Source organism: Emericellopsis cladophorae (genome assembly GCF_022114955.1).
Source record: "Emericellopsis cladophorae strain MUM 19.33 chromosome Unknown NODE_17_length_331089_cov_116_747350, whole genome shotgun sequence".
Taxonomy (NCBI): domain Eukaryota; kingdom Fungi; phylum Ascomycota; class Sordariomycetes; order Hypocreales; family Bionectriaceae; genus Emericellopsis; species Emericellopsis cladophorae.
The window spans coordinates 241,392-260,251 of NW_026250942.1; the positions used below are offsets into that span (position 1 = coordinate 241,392).

Here is an 18,860-nt window from a genome sequence, read left to right on the forward strand (position 1 = left end):
GGGAAAGGGAGGGGAAGACTGGACTCGAGCGTTGACACAATCCAATGGGCTCTGCTGGCTGAGGCTGAGGGGTATGGAGGCTGGGCACGTACGCGTACTCGGAGGGGTAGCTGCATGTGGGCTTCAGGGTCGGAGTTGCTGAGCGCGGGACTTGGCGGGGGAGCCTGATACCTAGCCCGGCGCTAGTGGAGGGGCTTTGTTAATCTTCTAGTGCGCCCTAGGGGACCTTAGGGGACCAGACTGCGGGGCCACGAGGGGCATTTTGCGCACTTCCCCCACTATCTTCACATTTGCCTGACCGCACACTCAACACGCGACATGTCTCGCCAGGGCGCAGCATGCGATGCCAAGCTTTTCAATATGCTCATGTGCAACGTGCTTACGCGTCTTTTCGGCCCCCATGTCCCTTGTCATTGGCCCGTGAGCACGATGCGGAGCGAGGCCTCCCAAGTTCTAACAGCTGGTGACTTGACAAACGGCAAGAGCCGCCGCCCCCTCCCCCCCCAAATGCTAGCGATACGATTAGCGCGTATCCCGCTCAAGATACAGCGAGCACGCAGCGTATCGAGGCACCTTTGACTGGCTGCAGCTTCCAGTCCTCTCTTTGGATTCCTCATCGCCCGCCTTGGCATCTTCACAACCCCAACCTCAACCTCAACCTTATCCTCGACGGAACCTCCAACGTTAGTCTCCGTGCTGATACCGACCGGCGAACCTACTCTTTTATTCCACCGCAGGTCTCCTCCGCGAGCCACATCCCTCAACCTCTACTCGCCTCGCGTGAACCAGAGCCAAGACATCCGGAGGTATCCAACATCCCGTCACCTTCTCCCTCAATAAGTCCACGGCCCTCTCGATTCGCCCAACGCCTTCCACCTGACCCGCAAGGACTCATTGCTCCATTAGACTCCTGCTGGCACTGCCCGTGAAAAAGAACCGGATCAGGCTGCAAAACTCCCCTCTTCTCCTCTTTTGTACCAGAAAGGCCCACAGCAATTGCTTGACCAAACACTACATCTCCTCCCCTCCTTTTTCTGACACTTTTCTTCACGTTCTTAATTTACACCTCTTCGACCTCCCTTAGCAGACGACAAGCCCACCGCTGCCACCTGCCCACCATGTCTTTCTTCAAGAAGATCGTCAAGGAGTTTGACGAGCTGCGCATGGGCGACAAGGACAAGGACAAAGAGGAGGAAAAGAAGACAGATGAGCACTCCTACTCGGGCGGCGATGGCCAACGAGGTGAACCCTATCGCAGCGACAGCCATCACAGCGGCCAGAGCGGCCACTACGGCGGTTACGCTCCCCCTCCCCCAGGCAACTATCCTGATCACAGAGGACCAGAGGGTTATGGCACACCACCCGGTGGCCATGGTGGCTACGGCGGTCAAGCCCCCCCGCCACCAGGCAACTACCCTGACCACAGAGGACCCGAAGGCTACAGTGGTCCTGATGGCCCTGGCTATGGATGTTTGTGATACCCTTCCCACTCTAGTATCTTCGATTGACCTCTTCCCTCACAGCTCCCCATCCACCCCCGTCCTACGGCGGTGGCGGCTATGGAGGTTACGAGAACCGCGGCGCCCCTCCTCCTCCCGGTGAGCACTACGGTGGAGGCGACCCAGCCTACCAGCCTCCCTCCGACAAGCCCCCTCTGCCCCACGGCTGGAAGCCCTTCTTCGATCAGCGTGCGCAGCGTTGGTACTATGTGGAGGAAGCCACCGATCGCACTCAGTGGGAGGCACCCGGCTTTGAAGGTCACGGTGGCGAGCACGGCTCGCGTGGCTTCGGCGGTCCTGGCGGCGACCACGGCGGCTATGGTGGAGGTCATGGCTACGGCGGTGGCTATGGCGGTCACGGAGGCGGTGGTTATGGTGGTCAGGGCGACGGCTACGGCGGTCATGGTGGCGGCTATCCAGGTCATGGTGGTGGCTATGGCGAGCACGGGAACTACGACGAGTCCCGCGGCCACGGTGACGAGGGCAAGGAGAAGAGTGACAAGAAGGCGATGCTCATGGGCGCGGCCGGTGGTCTGGCTGTCGGCGCTGTCGGTGGCGCCCTGATCAACGAAGCGCTCGACGACAGCGACGATGAGGCGCACGCTGCTCCGCCCCCTGAGACCACGGTTGTCGTGCAAGACGACGATGGCAATGCGGCTGTCACCGAGGTGCACCACCACTACTACGAGGCGCCCCCTGAACCTGAGGAGGAGGAAGAGGAGGGCAGCTCTTCATCCTCTTCCAGCAGCTCAAGCGAGGAGGAGGAGGAGGAGGAGGAGGACGACGACTGAGTTTTTTTCCAGCTCACATCCGGCGGATCTGGTCTGAAAACCCTCCTCATACTACATTTCCTTTTGTACACCAGGTAGCCTGTACACGGCGAGGCGAGCTCGTAGGAAAGAACGCGGAAAATAAACGCAATGGATTGACGATTAACGAGAACGATGAGTACGGAATCAATTTTTGATGCAACGAAGGGATTCAAGAATTCGAATGCACCTCGCATATTGCTGTAATTGTTCAAAGTGTTGCATATTGCTGTAATTGTTCAAAGTGTTGCTTTTTGAGGTAGTACTTTAGAGGCAGCACGTGTCTACCGCTTCTCACACACAGGATTTCCTACGCGCAAAGGGTGTCTTCTGGACTATGGGAATTAGTCAATTATTTCTGAAAGTACATGGCTTCCCCCGAATCTTAATTACCTTCTCTAGTAGTTAGTCCACGTGGAGAGGGGGGATGTCAAGAGCGGGCTTTATGGCTCGCGTTAGTTCATTGACCAGCATGGAAGCTAAATTGTGACAGACATCGTCTCCAGAGGCTCGAGTCAACAGCCAAAAGTCTTTGATGTATGTGATCTATACTGCCAGTGAATAATCCTCCGGGAGGTCACATTCAGAGATGTTGGTGACGAAGCTGGGCACCTTTGGCGCTTCCCTTGCCGCTGGCATTGTCACTATTGAGGACCGGAACTAGTTGAGTATGCATTTTAATTCTCGGTCGTCTCAGCGGGTTGTCTTAAGTTTATGATGTTCTGTCGTTGGAAAACCTCATTGGTGTACAGTGTCTGCCCACAGCCGTGAGCCACTCGTAAGGTTCATGCACCCACCTGTGTTGATCCCATTTCCTCCCCTGATCTTTAGAGGGTAGTACGGGGCCCTGGGTGGTTTATTCCCGGACTGGCAAGTGCTCGTCATTCGCGTGTCGTGTTAGGGGGAGACAAAGGCAACATCTGTCGCTAATCAGGGGAAGCAAGTCCGTTACTAATGCTGGGTAGAGGCGCTAGTAAGTGATGCATCCATGACCATAGCATCTGTATGAAATGAACTAAGCAATTCCATCCTTGATGATTGCGTGCTGTGAGAAGGATCTGAGCTGTAAGTGTAACGTATCGCAGAGACATGCTCAGCCTGACTTGGACTTGGCCTTGAACTGCGAATGTGAGATAGAACTGACTAGACGGTAATGACTTCCTAATGAAGCAATCGGTCAGAAGCATGATTAAGCTTGTGAGGGCTCTAAGTTAAATAAGACCCTAGCTCCAATCTGTCAGGACGTCCATCGCTGGGTCACGCCGCCAAAGCAATACAAGCTTCACTACTAGTACAGTACTTACTTACCATCCAGGTACTTACTTGCGTACTCAACTCCAGCCTGCACAAGAAGAAACATATTTGCTTTCCGCACCATCCAACAACATCCACCTCCGAACAGCGTCCCACAGCCAGGATGCCGAAGCCGAACTCGATCGTGCCATTGTATCCGGTCTACAAGGTCAAACTCCGTCTCTCCGTAGGCGATCCCGACATGCCGAGCTCTGTCTTCCATACCATCATCTTTGTGGAGACTGGAACCCATGGCCACGGCTCTGGCATGCAGCACTATGTCACCGGCGACATTGTGCAAGGCATGCATTACGAAGCAAAGCACTGTCCTGGCCACAGCAAGTCAGAGAACCTGTACTCCAAGGAACTCATCGGTCACGTCGAGGCCTCGAGCTACCCCAAAGAAATCGACAAAGTTCTCCGCGCGCTGCCAGCACCGCCCAGGCAAAAGGCATTCAACAAGTCCACGATGAGGACGGAGCCCGTCAAATCCTGGGATCCCGTGACCTTTTATGGCCCGGGCGATGTCCGCGAGCCGTTGAAGAAGTGCACCGAATGGACAGAAGATGATGCCATCCCGGCCCTGATCAATTCGGGTGCCCTTGTGCAGAAAAAGTAACTTGACGTGGAGAGTTGGGTGGTTTTGCGTTAAGATCCTGATGATCAACGGACGTTGATGGTTTTTGAAGCCAGGGGACAAATATGACACCACAAGACTACCAGAGCCCCAACTAGTAATTCAACCACAAACAAATTGGATGTATCTTCTCAGTCACATGCTATGTAATGATTTGTCAGGAGTTTTTGGACCATGCAGTAATTGCTAGGTGGGAGACGTTCCTATGCCAGGAACTTAGCCATTGTGTTCTGCGTGGGCTCTAGGGTAGGCAATGCAGCGCCCTTTTCAAGATACGGTTGATGGCGAAAAAGCAAATTGGGCGCATCAGAACTCTTAGTCTCTCCCAAACGATCCAGGCCACAGAAGCAAGCTTCGACAAAGAGTCCGGGGAGGCACAGCGGCAGTCGTCGGCTAGGCCGTCCGTCTCCATCCGGGGTGGATGAATCCACTTCCCCGATCGCCGCCCCGGGCGTCCCGGCTCTCATCGGCCCCGGCCAAGAAAAGACCAACAAGCCGGGGGCCACGAGTCACGGCACTCAGACGAAGGACAAAAATGCGTCACACTTTCGGCAGACAGCGACAACCAGAAAAAACGCATCGGTGCCCCTGAGAATTCCACGGAAGATCGACGTTTGATCCTCGCCACTTGCGCCTTTGACCCACCTTTGACGCACAGCTGTCGTCGTTATGAAATCATGCTGGACCTCATCGTCCGGCGCATTGAGCAAGCAAATGGGGCCCCCAATCGTGACCGGAGGTAGCTTGTAGTCAATCAACGATAGTTTTGACATCAGATGACCAGGGAAGCTGCGAATGACGATTATGTCAAGTCAGTGCCCTTGCACAAACTGCAGATATAGAAATAAAAGGCAACAACCGTGAGCAAACAAGCAGGGGCCACTACTGACAACCATCCCCTGCCACCTCAATCATGGAGTATAAGAGTCACACTGCCCAGCAGGCCATTGTCTCTCCGGAAATGCAGGCAATTAACGTCAACGCCGATATGTCACGAGACCCTCACACACCGCACGTCGCCCCGCGACTCAGCGACAATGACGATCCCGCCATTCACGCCATGGAAGCCGTCTACGGACCCCTAACGACCCTCATGGACCACGAGGTCACGACGTGGACACCACCCGCCGGCTCCGGCGGCCATCTCGGTCGCTACCTCTGGACCGACGCCTTTGGCGTCCTCAACTTCATCACCCTCGCCGAGGAACTCGACTCATCCAAGTACCTCACCTGCGCCATGGCTCTCGTCGCCAGCGTCCACGACACCCTCGGCCGTACGCGCGATCAGTCCCGCCGTCTCGACCACGCCACCGACACGGAGCCCCTCCGGGGCGGCCTGCGCATTGGCAAGGCCCACGAGGCCGGCGACGATAGCGACGGCCAGTACCACCACTACCTCACCATGTGGATGTTTGCCCTCAACCGACTGTCCGTCGCCACGGGCGATCCGCGGTACAACGACCTCGCCCTGCAGCTCGCTCAGGCTATACACCCGCGCTTCTTCGTGCACGGAGTCGAGGCCACACGTATGGTGTACAAGATCAGCGTCGACATGGAGACCGTCCTGAACCCACAAGAGGGCAGTCTCGACGCCATCCTCGGGCTCGGGGTGTTTCGTCTCCTGCAGGCGACGGCCGTCACGCAGGGTCGTCCGAGTGGTCTTTTGAAGCAGGAGATTGTTGGCTACGAGGAGATTCTGAGACGCGATGGACAGGTGCGCCCAAGCTCGGATCTGCTCGACCTGGGCATCGGATTGTGGGCGACAAGTCTCTTCCCCGGAGAGGAGTGGGCCCAGGCCTACCGCGAGGCGTCCCTGGCGATGGCCGAGAAGCAGCTCGATCCGCAGTCATCCCTGTTGCAGCGCGACACGAGCCATCGACTCGCCTTCCGGGAGTTTGGGGCTTGCCTTGGGATACTGTGCGCCGATGTGGAGAACGCCAGGTTAACAGACGACGTGCAGAGTGTCTTGAGTTTTTGGGAGCATCACGTTGCCCAAGGGCAGAGTGAGAGGGTGCAGCCTATTTCCAAGGTGATGTATGCTGCCTGCCGGCATCCAGGAGGTACGCTACTGTATGAACTCTCACTCCAGAATCCCAGGCTAATAGATACAGTGTTCAAAATCTCCTACCTACAAGGCAAGAAGCTACCCGAAGGCCTGTGATGGTCATGGGCGTGACGCTACATGTAAAAGTAATTAGTATGCATCGGGTTTGGAGAAGCGTATGTCATTTCACTTGTCGATCAATGAGAGATCCAATACAATCATCAATTTCAATAGCAGAGCGTTGTGCGTAGCTATCTACCCAACATGTGCAAAGTTTGAGATGGCTGCTCCCGGTTACTCATATGTTGATCACAGTGCCGAGCAGTGTCTACAAAGTAGTCGTCTTCTCATCACCAATGACGGGGTCGGCGTCGCCAGTGCGGTTAAAGTCGTCCTCGGGAATCTCATACTTGGCCGTCTTGCGGGCAGGGACGTGGTTGTGGAACTAGATAATATCAGCGTGTGGCAGAGAAACCTATGTCGAGAGAGCCATACCATGATATCCATCTCACCAAACGTGCGGTCTTTCGTCTCGGGAAGACGGAAATAGCCCCAGATAAAGGTGATCGTGGCAAGCGAGGACCAGAACAGAGCAGCCTTACCCTTGAGGTTCCAGTCATCAGGCGCCATCATCTTGGGGTTGATGACACCACCACAGATAATGTTTCCAACGTAGTACACGCTGCGGGCAATGACGATGGTCTGCGTGCGGAGACGGGACGAGCCAATCTCAGCGACAATGGTGTAGACAATGGGTCCGACGGAGGCCGAGTACACGCCCAGCCAGACGACACAGAGGATAGACTGTGCCCATGCGAGAGGAAGGGTTTGGTTAGGGGCCAGTGCGAGGAAGCCGACGGTCCACAGGATGCAGGCCAGCGTGCCGAAACCATACAGCCAAATCCTGCGACGACCGATCTTGTGGATGAACGCCCACGAGATGACCGTGCAGACGAAAGCAAGACCTTTACCACCCAGCGTGATGGCGTAGGATGTGTTGGCGGCAATGCCAGTCTGCTGGAAGAAGAAGGACCCGGAGTAGCACAGTGCACCACCGTTAGTAATGTGGGACAGAAAGGACATGCAAGCCACCTCGGTACGGCGAAGATTTGTGCCCCTCAAGGTGTCCCAGATGTTGGCGCCCGCCGTCTCCTCAATCTCAATCATGTTGGTGTGCACCATGAGCGCGACCGCGTTGTCGTAGTTAATGTTATGCTCCGGCTCGGAGAGGCGCTTGAGCGAGTGCTTCGCCTCCTCCAGGCGACCCTGGCGGACGAGGAACCAGGGCGACTCGGGGGCGAAAAAGGCGGCGAGGGCCAGAGGGACAGGCCACATCCACTGCAGGGCAAAGGGGATCTTGTAGCCCCAGCGCGTCGGGTTGTCGACGAGCGAGTTGAGGACAAGGGCCGAGATGAATTGCCCAATGACCCAGCAGAGGTTGATGTAGGACGTCATGTAGCCACGAATGGCCAGGGGCGTCACCTCGGCAGCGTACGAAGGGCCCGTGGTGGCAAAGACACCCCATGGAACGTTGCAGAGCGTCTGGCCGACCAGCAGGATCTCAATGTTGGGTGCAAAGAAAACCACAAAGACAAAGGCCGAGAGCCAGGCGAGACTGCCAATGAGGACCTTGCGGTGACCCCAGCGGGCAGTGGCCCAGCCGTTGAGCAGAGCACCGACAATATTGCCGACGGCGGCCATGCAGTTGAAGCGCTGTTGCCAGACGGATGAGATCTGATAACCGTTCTCTTCATTGTAGACCTTGCCGTACTTTTCGCGAAAGGTAGGATACCCGTAGAAGGAGCCGAGCAGGGTGACATCGTAGCCCTCCATGATGACGGTCATGGAGATTACTGCAATGGTCAGTATGGGGAGAGGCATTTTATGCGTGTAAAGTGCTTTGATCACGTACAAAAAGACCACATGGCAGCCTTGCGATACGTCTTGAAGCCCTGGACGAACCCTATGCTGTGTTCCTGCGCGGTGGCCTCTATGGCACTGGCGTTGAGGCCCTTGTCGTGAATTCCGACATTTTCGAGGTGTCGGAGGTCCTGGTTGGATTCGACCCCGAGGTCGGTGGCGTCGGTTCTCTTCTCGGAAGCCATGAGGACGGATGAGATGTGGCTCTGTCCTTTGGTATGTGGGTGAACAGCAGAGATCGATGAGGTGAAGAAACGGCGGATCGCCGACTCTTATCAACGAGCACTCGGAAGGGATCAATATAGCCTGAAAGCCAGGCTGTTCAGGATAATGGCCAGGCATGCCCTTGCGAGCCTCCTCCCCGGTTGTCAGGAGGCCCCGTTCAGGATCGAGCATTACCAACAAACAATGGCCCCATTCGTTGCTAGCGTCTGTTCCACGACCTATTGGTGGAAAAGACGACAGACAGTGAGGGGTTCATCCTGGATTCCTGGCCCGGCATCCCCCACGGTGGGCCAAACAGATGAATCGAGGATAGCCATTGGACCTTGGCTTGGGGAAAGGTCGGGGGCGGGTCGTACGCTCGCTAAAGATGTGGGGGGTAGCGTCTGGGGTAAACGGGTTCTCAACAACCCGAGCGTCTTTTGCTCTGCTCTTGTGGCCTGACATCTGCTCCAGAGCCTTGATGGGCCGTGCGTCAAGACCCGTCGGCTGATGTAGGAAGCCGGGTGCAAGTGTCGGATGTGTCTGCAAATGAAAAAGCGACGGATGGGACTTGAGAGTCCAGAGTCCAGACTTCAGCTCCGGACGCTGCATGTGGCATCCGTCGTAAATGAGCATGAATGAATCAGTGCGTCGACCAGCACAAGCTACAGGCTCTGTATCTCCGGTGCGGCTGAAGTAAGTCGCCTAATTATGTTGGCTCCCCATCTTGAAGAGCCACGACCGATGCTTGGCTCTTGGGTATCATCGGTTGCGTCGACCCAGGCTCGGAATCTCGGGTATGTCAACAATCAAGTGACCCACTATCGTGCAGCTTTTCTTTATTACATTCTTTTTCTGGTTTGAGGTACGATCCACGGATAGCTAAGCTTGTCTTCGAGGTTCAAACTTCAAAGTGTGTTATTCTCCTTGGGGACGACGTGTGATCACTCTCGGCCATCATCTGCCCCACCCAGCGCCATGGGCAATGGAGATGGCATAAACGCGCGGAGCATCCGCCGTTCACCGTCTACATGGTGCCAATTCCTTCTTGACGCTTCTCTAGCTGCCTTGATCCCAGCGCAGCGAGATTTGCAAGGAGAAGACTCCTGGTGTTGTATGTGTCAGACTAGCGTACAACGGATGCGGCATTGCGCAACGCGGATTGGCTCTGGCTTATGCACGTGCGGGCAAGTTCTGGAAGATGGAACTGCCTGTACCGGATATTCTGTCGGGAAAATAGACAATTGAATGACTCACAGATGGTAAATTCGAAATGTAGATTTGTTGTCGAGCACGTGGCATCCTAGTTTTCAGCGGCTTGTTGGTTGTGAGTGAATGCTGAAGGACGCCAAGTCGTCACGCTTGGAAGTTGGTGGGGACTGGAGCAAGGAGGCATGTCTGCACGTGACCCCACACTGGACTTGAACTCTTTCCTGCCTCGCGGCTTTCTTGCCCTTGACACCGGTCTCAGCAAAAGATCCATCGTCACCATGTCCACTTCTACTTTCCTTTGGGGCCTCCGGTCGATGTGAGAAGGCAAACATGTGCGGCATGCACCTAAAGTTTCCCTCGATTAAGTAATCGGTTGTCCAGCCAGTCGGGACTCGGGGCCCAGCACGCCACCTGACGACAAAAATGTTACTTCCCCGTCAAGCTATGGAAACCCCTTGAAAACGTTGTGCAGACCCTGAATGGTCCATCCTCGCCAAAGAACCCTAATCGAGTGAGAGGTCGCGCGACGCATGTGCAGAATGTCACCAACGAAGCCGGTGTGAGAGGCCTTATTGCCCAGAGTGAGTGACCGCCGTGTCTCAATATCAGAGACGCCATGCAACGAGAATCAAGCTTTTCAGACCTTGGCTGATAGCTCTGACCAGATCTCTCACCTCGTTGAACCGCACCATCTACCTCCCCGACCATAGCCACACATCAACCCCTCGAGAGCCGCACCAAGCAACCCGCCAATAAGCTGTCCCACCGGCTCGCCCACGCCTATCGCGCCTAGGATGACTTGCTGGCTCCCACCCGCTTCTTTTGCAGTTATTCCCAACGCTGTCGACCACGTCGACATGTATGTTGTGCCTACAGCGAGTCCTGCGAGGAAAAGGGCAGCATACACCACAGCGCCCGGTAGAGTCAAGACAAATGCTGCCTTGGCCACCAGGAATGCTACCGTCACAGGCAAGGCGAGCCAGACGTGCTGCTTGCCTGGTGACTTGATCAGCAACGCGCTCGATCGTGCTAACAGGTCACCCGTTTGGAACGCTGCACCAACTGCCGCTAGATAGGTAGCATACGTGTCAAAAGATGCTTCCATTGCCATCGCCCGACTGAAGCCGGGGAAAACGACACCGGAACCAATAAAAGCTAGCGCCAGCGGCAAAATGCATAACTTTCCCAGAGTTGACAACACCTCCAGGTTCCATTGCGCTAGCTCAAGCAAGGACTTGCCGGTTGGCTCGTTTTCGACGAGCAACGGATCGTTCAAGGTGTTGCTTTGGATGTCCAGCTCGATTTGACACTTTGCTCTCTCTTCATCCTTCAACGTTGCAGCATCTGGCATTGCGCGTGGCAGGATCAGGTAGTGCGCGCCGACCAGCATGGGCACAAGGTACCAGCTATACACCAGGCCTTGACGTATCTCACCATTCAAGTGAACGGTCAGATAGTACGATAACACTGCCGTGGCCAGTCCTCCCAGGCCAGTTCCAATTCCCCATCCGACGAGGCCGTGCTTGCCGTAATACCGCAGTAAGCCTAGCCAAGATACGTCGCCTGCCGCGGCGGACACCGAGGCCAGAACCACAGCGAAGACGCGCACATTGGGCGACACATTGGGGGGCGAGATCCAAGTCAGAAACGCACTGAACGTCCAACCGATACATAGCACCAGTGGTCGCTGTCTGTCTGCAGTACCGTGCATGAGGTGCGGCAGCGCCAATGTTGTCAGGATTGCTGGAAGGATTCGAATGACGAGCACTACAGGCCTCGAGTACGGAACGATCAGATATGAGCTCGAGTGGACCACGCTTGGGAGAACCGTATTCGCGAAACCTGACGAGAGTCAGCTCAGGCCACCCGCCTGTCAATGAAACCGTCGACACTTACCGATCAGGCAATATGCCAACACGATGCGGAGATGGCGACCGATTGAGGCCTCTTGGTGCTTCATGACGTGCGGGTTGCTCGGGCAGGTTCTCTTGGGACAAAATGACGAGGCTCAGCTGTCTGGAAGACCTGACTCCTGCGGCAAATGGTTGAGGCTTTTGCCAGCGGCTAGCGCGAGGGCGAAGTGAGCAAGAGCTCGCCTTCTATGGCGAGCACTTCCGACTCAGAGCTCAGGGAAGAGCCTGTTGATGATCTACGCCCGTCAAAGGTTGCCGCATGACCGTGTTTGAGAAGCCGACATGGTACCTAGCTAGACCATTGCTGGGGATGGATGCCATCTGACATGTATGGGTCGACACACTAATAGCACCATCGGCATCCATTCATCGTTCACGGCGCCGGTTCACCTTGGCGCATAGTACTAGTAGTACTAGTTGCCCCACGTGTCCGAGGCGGGATAGTGATTGACTGTCGAAGACGACTGGTAGCGACGTGATCCTCGACTTCATGGGCTGAGACTACCGTGATTTGCATTTCAATTCTGGCCACGGACGAATGAGGTTGCAGCGACTCGGCACGATGCCTAATCTGACTCCACATTTGGCCAGGCAGTTGAATGTACGCCAAGAGTCCAAGACACATGCCATCACGAGGTGTATTACATGACGGTTGCACAACACCATGCTCGCATTGCGCTGCTCAGGCATTGCATGTGAGCAGAACAACAATAGCTCGGGCTTGCAGTGGGTAATCGAGGTGGACTAACACCAAGGATCCGGTCGTTGTCATCCCACTGCATCAGTCTGCCGTCCGGGCAGACACAAAGATCATGAACCTGGGTGTTCTCAGTGGTCGTCTCGGGCGAGTGGGCAAGGTGTTTGGAATTGCGATGCTCTTTACGACTCTGGCGACTTTCTTTTACTCATTTCCGGTAAGCATTCCCTCGCCCGTGTGTGTTTTGGACCCTGACACGGAAAGCGGCACACACGCGACTCTGCGGGAGGAGGTTTCTATCACCTCAACTACGACAACAAATTCACCCTCTCACCATCCCATCTCGAGGGCCTCGACACGCCAAAAATTCAAAATGCGACATCCCAAGAAAAGCGACTACGTGTCTTCATGCCTGCCGACGGGCCCAACATCAACCTCTGCAAGGCGATCATGTCGTCCGTCGCTCTGGGGTACCCTCTGCCGACGCTGCTGAACTGGGACGGCGAGTTCAACCGCAGGGGTTGGCACTTTGGGGGCAGCCATATTGCCAAGCTGGAGAGTCTCCTGGCGGTCATTGAGGAATTGCTGACGAGCAGCGAGGATGCGCACGAGGACGACCTCGCCCTCATGGTCGACGCCTATGACATTTGGTTCCAGCTGCCCCCGTCTGCTCTGATCCAGCGGTATCACCAACTAAATCGCGAAGCCGATGAGCGCAATCGCCGTCTTTGGGAAGCGTCCAACGCCTTGCACGCGGACTTTCCTCTCGATCCACCGCGCCAGTCCATCATTGTCACGGGCGCCAAGGACTGCCAACCCGGTGCCGAGTCCGGCTCGAACCCCCATTACGACCTGTGGCCACAGTCGCCCATGCCGGTTGATCTCTACGGTGACCAGACGGACAAGTTCCAATTCGCCATCTTCGACTCGTCGCATCGCTTCGCTCGGATCCGACCGCGCTGCGTCAACAGCGGCATGATCATGGGCACAATGGGCGCTATGCGCGCAGCTCTGCGTCGAGCGCAGGTCAAGGTGGACGACGTCGCGCGTGCTGGGCGCCAGCTGTGGAGTGACCAGGCACTCTTGGCCGAAGTGCAGGGCGACCAGGAAGCGTGGCGGGCGTGGACACGGGAACTGGCATCAACATGGAACGGCAGCGTGGCGACGAGCCCCGAGTCGATCCGACATGGCCATGTGAACAGCATTGCCGCTGCAGCGTTACGAGGTGAGCGCTTCGAGTTTGGCATTGGCCTTGACTATAATTTTACCACCATCCCACCGACGTGCTCGTCCGAGGACGATGGGGGCTTTGTCAAGTTTGATGACAAGCCCGCGCTCGCAGTGAGATCGTACCAAGCGGGCGTGCGCGATCGTGTGCGTCTGACGAGCCTCCCACCGGAGCTCGATGCGGCGCTGGAACTCAAGGAGGGTCCCCTGGCCGGCTTGAAATGGGGCCTGAAACCGCTCTACTCTGACTTTTTTTTTGGCGTAACGCCCGTGGGTATACATCACAATGCGTACAAGAATAGTCTGAAACCCTGGCGGCTGAAGCACTGGTGGCATCGAATGTGGTTCTACCCCATGCTGCGGGAGCTGATCACGTACAGTCTCGCCGTGCGCAAGAAGGGGGAGCGGACGCTGCTGGAGATGGAGGATGGAGTGAAGTATGTGGCGCCGCAAGAGGAATCTGTGACCGTGTTCAAGCCAGGCAGTCAGGCTGTGGTGGAGGCCATTGGGTGGGATGGCGTCTGTCAGAAGGGCAGTACGCCGTGGTATGACGAGCTGTTGGGTGATGGTCAGGGCACGCTGGTGGTCTGATGGATTTTTGAAGCTAATTCTTATGATACCTCTGTCTTTATTCTTTCAATATCAAGGATCAGATCTTTTCATACCAATGGACTAGTATTCGTGTTGATGGGTGCACATCACATACAGACATAACAGTCAACACGCACAGGAGATGATAACTATCTATTTGCACGCTGCATTATAGGGGTATTGTAGGGCATACGATAAATTCCAACACAAGCCTCTCTCCTCGACCTTAGATAAGCTCCCTGTGGCTGCGTCCCTTGGCACCGTGGTGCTGCTCCTTGGCCTTGTCGCCGACAGCGTCCTTGGCAGCGCTCAGGCTAGCGAGATGTTAGTCTGGCAATTCCACAAATCTTGCTGTGGTTGGTCCGTGTAAACGTACCGAGTGCCGATTGGCGCATTGCGGTCTATTCATGTTCTGTTAGTATCGCCAGACACATTAGATGGCTCGACGTGAGGTACCTTTGGCAACTGTCTTGTTGGCCTGGTAACTGCCGCCATGGGCGACCTCCTGGGTCTTTTCGGAGATGGCGTGGCCAGCGTTCTTGAGAGAGTTCATTGTGAGGGTAAGTGAAACTGGTGATTGACTCTTGGCAACAGACAGGTGGAATTGTAGAAGTTGTTGATACTAAAAAAGGAATGTGGGATTCAAGGCGCGTGGGGCCGATTTTATAGCAAAGGAGCATGACGTCAGTGCAGTCATTTCCAGGGTCCTTCCAGGATAGGCAAACACGGAAATCTTGGTTTATGCACGAATCTTTCCGGCTGAGACATGAACGTGCAAGTGATACCGATATACGGACGTAACTAGATATGTCTTGCTGATCTTGCTCCACCATTGTATCATTCATGTACCCGTACGTGGCGGTGCCCCGGCTGACGCCATCTGCGAAAAGATCAAGGGCGATGTCGTGACGAGGAACCAGACCACGACGCAGAGCCTCCCAGCCACGCCCCTCGCGATGCGCAATGGCCCATGCGGATTCCTACGCCCCATGACGGCCGCCTCCGCCGCAGTCCCCAGAAACTGCACAACGTAATAGGCTGCAAAGTTCCATGGACTCAAATCGCCGTCGAGCCACGCGATGAGACCGTGAAGAATGGCGGCGGCCGTGTACACGCACGCCACGACAAAGATTTTGGTCACGCGGGCCCCTTGCGGCAGCAGGAGCACCTCACGCGCCATATACGTGGCGAGGGCAATGTACGTCGGCGAGAGCAGGTTGTGCCAGAACGTGCCCCAGAACCTACGTAGGCTGTCTGCATTGCGCAAGCTGCCAAAGAGAGGCGGCCACTCCTCTGGCTCGTCGAGGCGGAAAATACAGACGTGGAGGATGGAGAGAACGTGGTGGAAGATGCAGAGGCTGTTGTAGCAGAACCAGAACCAGTCGAAGACGAGGTAGGCTCTCTTGGCAATGTCGAGTACGGTGAGGTCAAAGAGACGTGGGAACCTCTTGTCCACGGTGAAGTCTGACAAGTAGAATGGGCCGATGAAAATGTTTGCGAAGATTGGGATGATGAATGCGGTGGCGAGGTACCGGATGGTGATCATGAGCAGCATGTGGACGAAATGCTTGCCTTTGGAGGATCGCTTGCCGCGAAAGAGATCCATTTTCGGGCCGGGCACGTCGCGCGGATTGCACCAGACTTTGTATGCCTCGTAGAAAGACCAACTTGGTATAGGTGAGCCTAGCTTGTCGAGTGGTGGATAGTCGACGAGGAGTCGACGGACAGTGTACGGGACGAACCATATCATGGTCACTTGGTAGGTGCCTTGCGCCGCGTAGATGGAGGCCAATGAACTGGCGTGTGAGATGCCATACATGGAAAGCGCCATGATGGTCGCCGTGTCGAGATATCGTCCAGCCCAGGTGCGTCGACAGGCGAGTGACCAGTGCCCGAAGGCTGTCGCTAGGAGGAAGCAGCCGATGGCGATGGACGAGGACGAGGAAGCCATTGCGATCGGGAGAGTGGCCAGAACGATGATGGGATGGAGATGGTTTGAGGTGGGATTTAATCGCCATGAGGGCGACGTGGTCTCTACCAGTTTTGTGAGGCAGAGCTCGAACTTTATTTACTTGCTCCTGAGAGTTTGCTAGGCAGCGTGGATAAGGTATCTGACGCTGAGACCTTGCATCCAGGGCTTCAAAGGACAATCTGAGCCTAAACAGGTCGATATATGACAAATTCAGCACAAAGACCCTCGCCATGCTCCCACGTCGCCAAACGACAGACAACCAATATGCTAGATACTCCAAGCCGCCACTCAACGGTCCTCATCCAGCCTAAACAGCGCCAGCGACAATGCGTCGTCAAACACCGCCTTGCCAGGCTTCCTCGTGCTCATCAACCGCACCAGCCCAATCTCGCCCGACGACGCCGGACTGGGCTCTCTACTAGTACTCAAGGCCGACACCTCGGACGTGATCGAACTCGCTCGACCCCTTCTCCCTTCCACACCACCCGCGCCGCCGGGCGACCTGATGGACATGGCGCCACTCCTCTTCAACCCCCTGTCCAGACCACCATCACCACCACCACCACCACCAGGAGCCTGACCAGGCACCTGACCGGGAACCTGCAACGAGTTGCGTTTATTGCTGTCGCCATTGGACTTTGGCGCCTCAAATCTTGACGTCGACGGTGCCTCCCCCAGTCTCGCTGCCGCCGCCAGTTTAGCCGCGTTCTCCTTGTCCTTGGCGCCCCCCTCATCCCGCATCGTCATCATCTTCCACAGCCCTTGCATCCACCTCTGCTTCTCTTCCACCTTCATCGACCGCAAAGGCAACACCTCGGCCCCGCCCATCTCCCTCGTCGGCCAGGGGAAACTCACCGCCATCTCTCGCAGCGTCCGCGCCCGCAGCTGCCGCAGCACGATGCGGATCTGCGGCGCAATGTTGGGGACCACCTCAAACGGCCAGTCGCGCCGTGTCTCGAGACGACTCGCAATCTGCACCATGGCACCGACGAGCCACTCGACCGCCACCTGGTCGGGCACGGCGCCGGCCTTGTCGAGCAGCCAGCCCAGCGTCTCGGGGGCGCCAGACTGGTTGAGGATGGGGATGCTGCGCTTGTCGTGCTCGCGTCCCTGGAGCTTCATGATGAAGTCATTGTACTCCTTCATCGAGTCCAGTCCCAAGCCCACGAAACGCCCCGTGTCTAGCGCGTGGACGAGCTCGTCACCGAGTGCCATGCCAGACTTGATGCCACTGTTCAGCCCACGGCCGGGCCAAAAGTGCACCGTCATGGCAGCGTCGCCCGCCACCGCGACGAGAGCATGCGGTCGCCGTAACGAGGGTGTCTCGCCGTGGGGCAGATACTGCACGCCTTCCCCCACGGCCTGGACGACAATGAGGATGCGCACGACGTTGATGACCTCGCTCTCCTTGAAGCCAAACAGCTTGAGGCCGTCCTCGATGGACTGCCAGAGGGGACTCTGCCGATCCGTCGACGGGCGAAAGAGCTGGCCCGGCTCGAAACCAGCGGGAAGGCTGCCGTCCTCGGCGGGGAGACAGCCCGGTCGACCAAAGGTGACGGGCGTGCCGTCGACGGACACCATCTCGTGCCACTCGGCCTCTGTGAGCTGCATGTTGAGGTAGCCCCGTCCATCGTGGTCACTTGCGTTGAGCAGGTAGCGCGTCTGGCCGAGGGTGAGGAAGACGTTGAGAGGTTGGGACCAGGGCAGACCGGCGGGCCGATCAAACGCCAGACCGAGAGCGTAGCTTTTCCCTCGCTCGTTCTCGTAGCCGTGAAAGTAGGATTTGCGCACCCAGGACGCAGCGCCGTCCGCGCCGAGGAGGACGTGGAAGTCGTCTGCTTGGTACAGCGTCTCGCGCGTCAGACCTTGGGCGTAGAGATGGATGAGGCCGCGGAACTCGTCGTCGTGGCAGCGCGCGAGCAGACGGTCCTCGACCTTGCGGATCTGGATGTTGGCCGAGCCAGGCCACACCTTTTCTGGGCGATTCTGGAAGAGCGCGGTGCGCGTGCGCGGTGTTATGAGGTCGGTCACGGATTCCTGTAGCGTCACTACCTGGTCTCGCCTCTTGGCCGTTGGGGGGTATCCAACCCGTCCTCCCTCTTGCGTGCTCACCCATCGACGCTCGTACATGTGCACCTCTACCTGTCCTTTGCCCTTTTCCGCGAGGGAGATGGCGGACGCCAGCGCGGTAGGCCCACCACCGACGATGCACACCTTGAGCCGGGCAGCAGGATAGGGCAGCGTCACAGCGTCGGTTGGGAGGATGGCCTGGTTTCTGGCCATCGTCGGGTCGAAGAAAAAGTCGACGACAGGACGCGTGTTCGGGTCGGCGCAGTCTGTGATGCCCGCCTTGATGAGCATGAAGCGCATGGCCTGTAACAGGGGCGTGACCTCGAAGCTCTGATGACGTCCGCCAAAGATACGCATCCGCACGGCGTCGGCGAGGGCGTAGACGGTCACATACCTGTCCCGGTCGACGACAATCTCCATGAGGGCGGCTTGGAGGGCGCGGTCGGGCGAGAGCTGGGTGAAGCGCAGGAGGAAGATCTGGGCGCGCTCGAGGTCGGTCCGCGAGTCGCTCAGACCGGGGACGGCGGACTGGGCGTGGTAGCCGCCCCATGCTTGCTCGTACACGCGCGGGAAGTGGATGATGTTGTGCTGTGCTGGCACGTCGGCGGTCGACGATGGTGAGGGCAATGGTTCGGCCACCGAACGGCTGCGCGACCGATTGCGGAGGCGCGACGGAATGATCGAGGTGGGCGCGAGCGTGCTCATTGTGTTGTTGGTGTGATGAAGAAGAAGAAGAAGAAGAAGAAGATGATGATGATGATGATGAGACCAA

The 18,860-nt window shown here is 56.8% G+C and overlaps 8 protein-coding genes across 8 annotated transcripts; 4 read left to right on the forward strand and 4 right to left on the reverse strand.

Annotated features, from left to right (window-relative positions):
- Positions 1 to 1,118: 1,118 nt before the first annotated feature.
- Positions 1,119 to 2,290, forward strand: J7T54_005159 (uncharacterized protein; the record flags this gene model as incomplete). The annotated part of the gene is made up of 2 exons (XM_051505902.1): positions 1,119 to 1,470; positions 1,524 to 2,290. The coding sequence occupies 2 exons, from the start codon at positions 1,119 to 1,121 to the stop codon at positions 2,288 to 2,290; spliced, it is 1,119 nt and encodes a 372-aa protein (XP_051362804.1).
- A 1,435-nt stretch (positions 2,291 to 3,725) lies between these two features.
- Positions 3,726 to 4,220, forward strand: J7T54_005160 (uncharacterized protein; the record flags this gene model as incomplete). The annotated part of the gene is made up of 1 exon (XM_051505903.1): positions 3,726 to 4,220. One exon carries the CDS (start codon positions 3,726 to 3,728, stop codon positions 4,218 to 4,220), a length of 495 nt encoding a protein of 164 aa, XP_051362805.1.
- A 931-nt stretch (positions 4,221 to 5,151) lies between these two features.
- On the forward strand, positions 5,152 to 6,399 carry J7T54_005161 (uncharacterized protein; the record flags this gene model as incomplete). Its single annotated transcript, XM_051505904.1, has 2 exons — positions 5,152 to 6,298; positions 6,350 to 6,399. The coding sequence occupies 2 exons, from the start codon at positions 5,152 to 5,154 to the stop codon at positions 6,397 to 6,399; spliced, it is 1,197 nt and encodes a 398-aa protein (XP_051362806.1).
- A 211-nt stretch (positions 6,400 to 6,610) lies between these two features.
- J7T54_005162 (Maltose permease-like protein) lies at positions 6,611 to 8,387 on the reverse strand (the record flags this gene model as incomplete). The annotated part of the gene is made up of 3 exons (XM_051505905.1): positions 6,611 to 6,727; positions 6,778 to 8,135; positions 8,195 to 8,387. The coding sequence occupies 3 exons, from the start codon at positions 8,385 to 8,387 to the stop codon at positions 6,611 to 6,613; spliced, it is 1,668 nt and encodes a 555-aa protein (XP_051362807.1).
- Positions 8,388 to 12,343: 3,956 nt separating this feature from the next.
- J7T54_005163 (uncharacterized protein) lies at positions 12,344 to 14,046 on the forward strand (the record flags this gene model as incomplete). Its single annotated transcript, XM_051505906.1, has 2 exons — positions 12,344 to 12,445; positions 12,493 to 14,046. The coding sequence occupies 2 exons, from the start codon at positions 12,344 to 12,346 to the stop codon at positions 14,044 to 14,046; spliced, it is 1,656 nt and encodes a 551-aa protein (XP_051362808.1).
- Positions 14,047 to 14,272: 226 nt separating this feature from the next.
- Positions 14,273 to 14,599, reverse strand: J7T54_005164 (glucose-repressible protein-like protein; the record flags this gene model as incomplete). The annotated part of the gene is made up of 3 exons (XM_051505907.1): positions 14,273 to 14,360; positions 14,423 to 14,447; positions 14,503 to 14,599. The coding sequence occupies 3 exons, from the start codon at positions 14,597 to 14,599 to the stop codon at positions 14,273 to 14,275; spliced, it is 210 nt and encodes a 69-aa protein (XP_051362809.1).
- A 288-nt stretch (positions 14,600 to 14,887) lies between these two features.
- J7T54_005165 (uncharacterized protein) lies at positions 14,888 to 15,997 on the reverse strand (the record flags this gene model as incomplete). The annotated part of the gene is made up of 1 exon (XM_051505908.1): positions 14,888 to 15,997. One exon carries the CDS (start codon positions 15,995 to 15,997, stop codon positions 14,888 to 14,890), a length of 1,110 nt encoding a protein of 369 aa, XP_051362810.1.
- Positions 15,998 to 16,306: 309 nt separating this feature from the next.
- J7T54_005166 (uncharacterized protein) lies at positions 16,307 to 18,793 on the reverse strand (the record flags this gene model as incomplete). Its single annotated transcript, XM_051505909.1, has 1 exon — positions 16,307 to 18,793. The coding sequence occupies one exon, from the start codon at positions 18,791 to 18,793 to the stop codon at positions 16,307 to 16,309; it is 2,487 nt and encodes an 828-aa protein (XP_051362811.1).
- Positions 18,794 to 18,860: the final 67 nt, after the last annotated feature.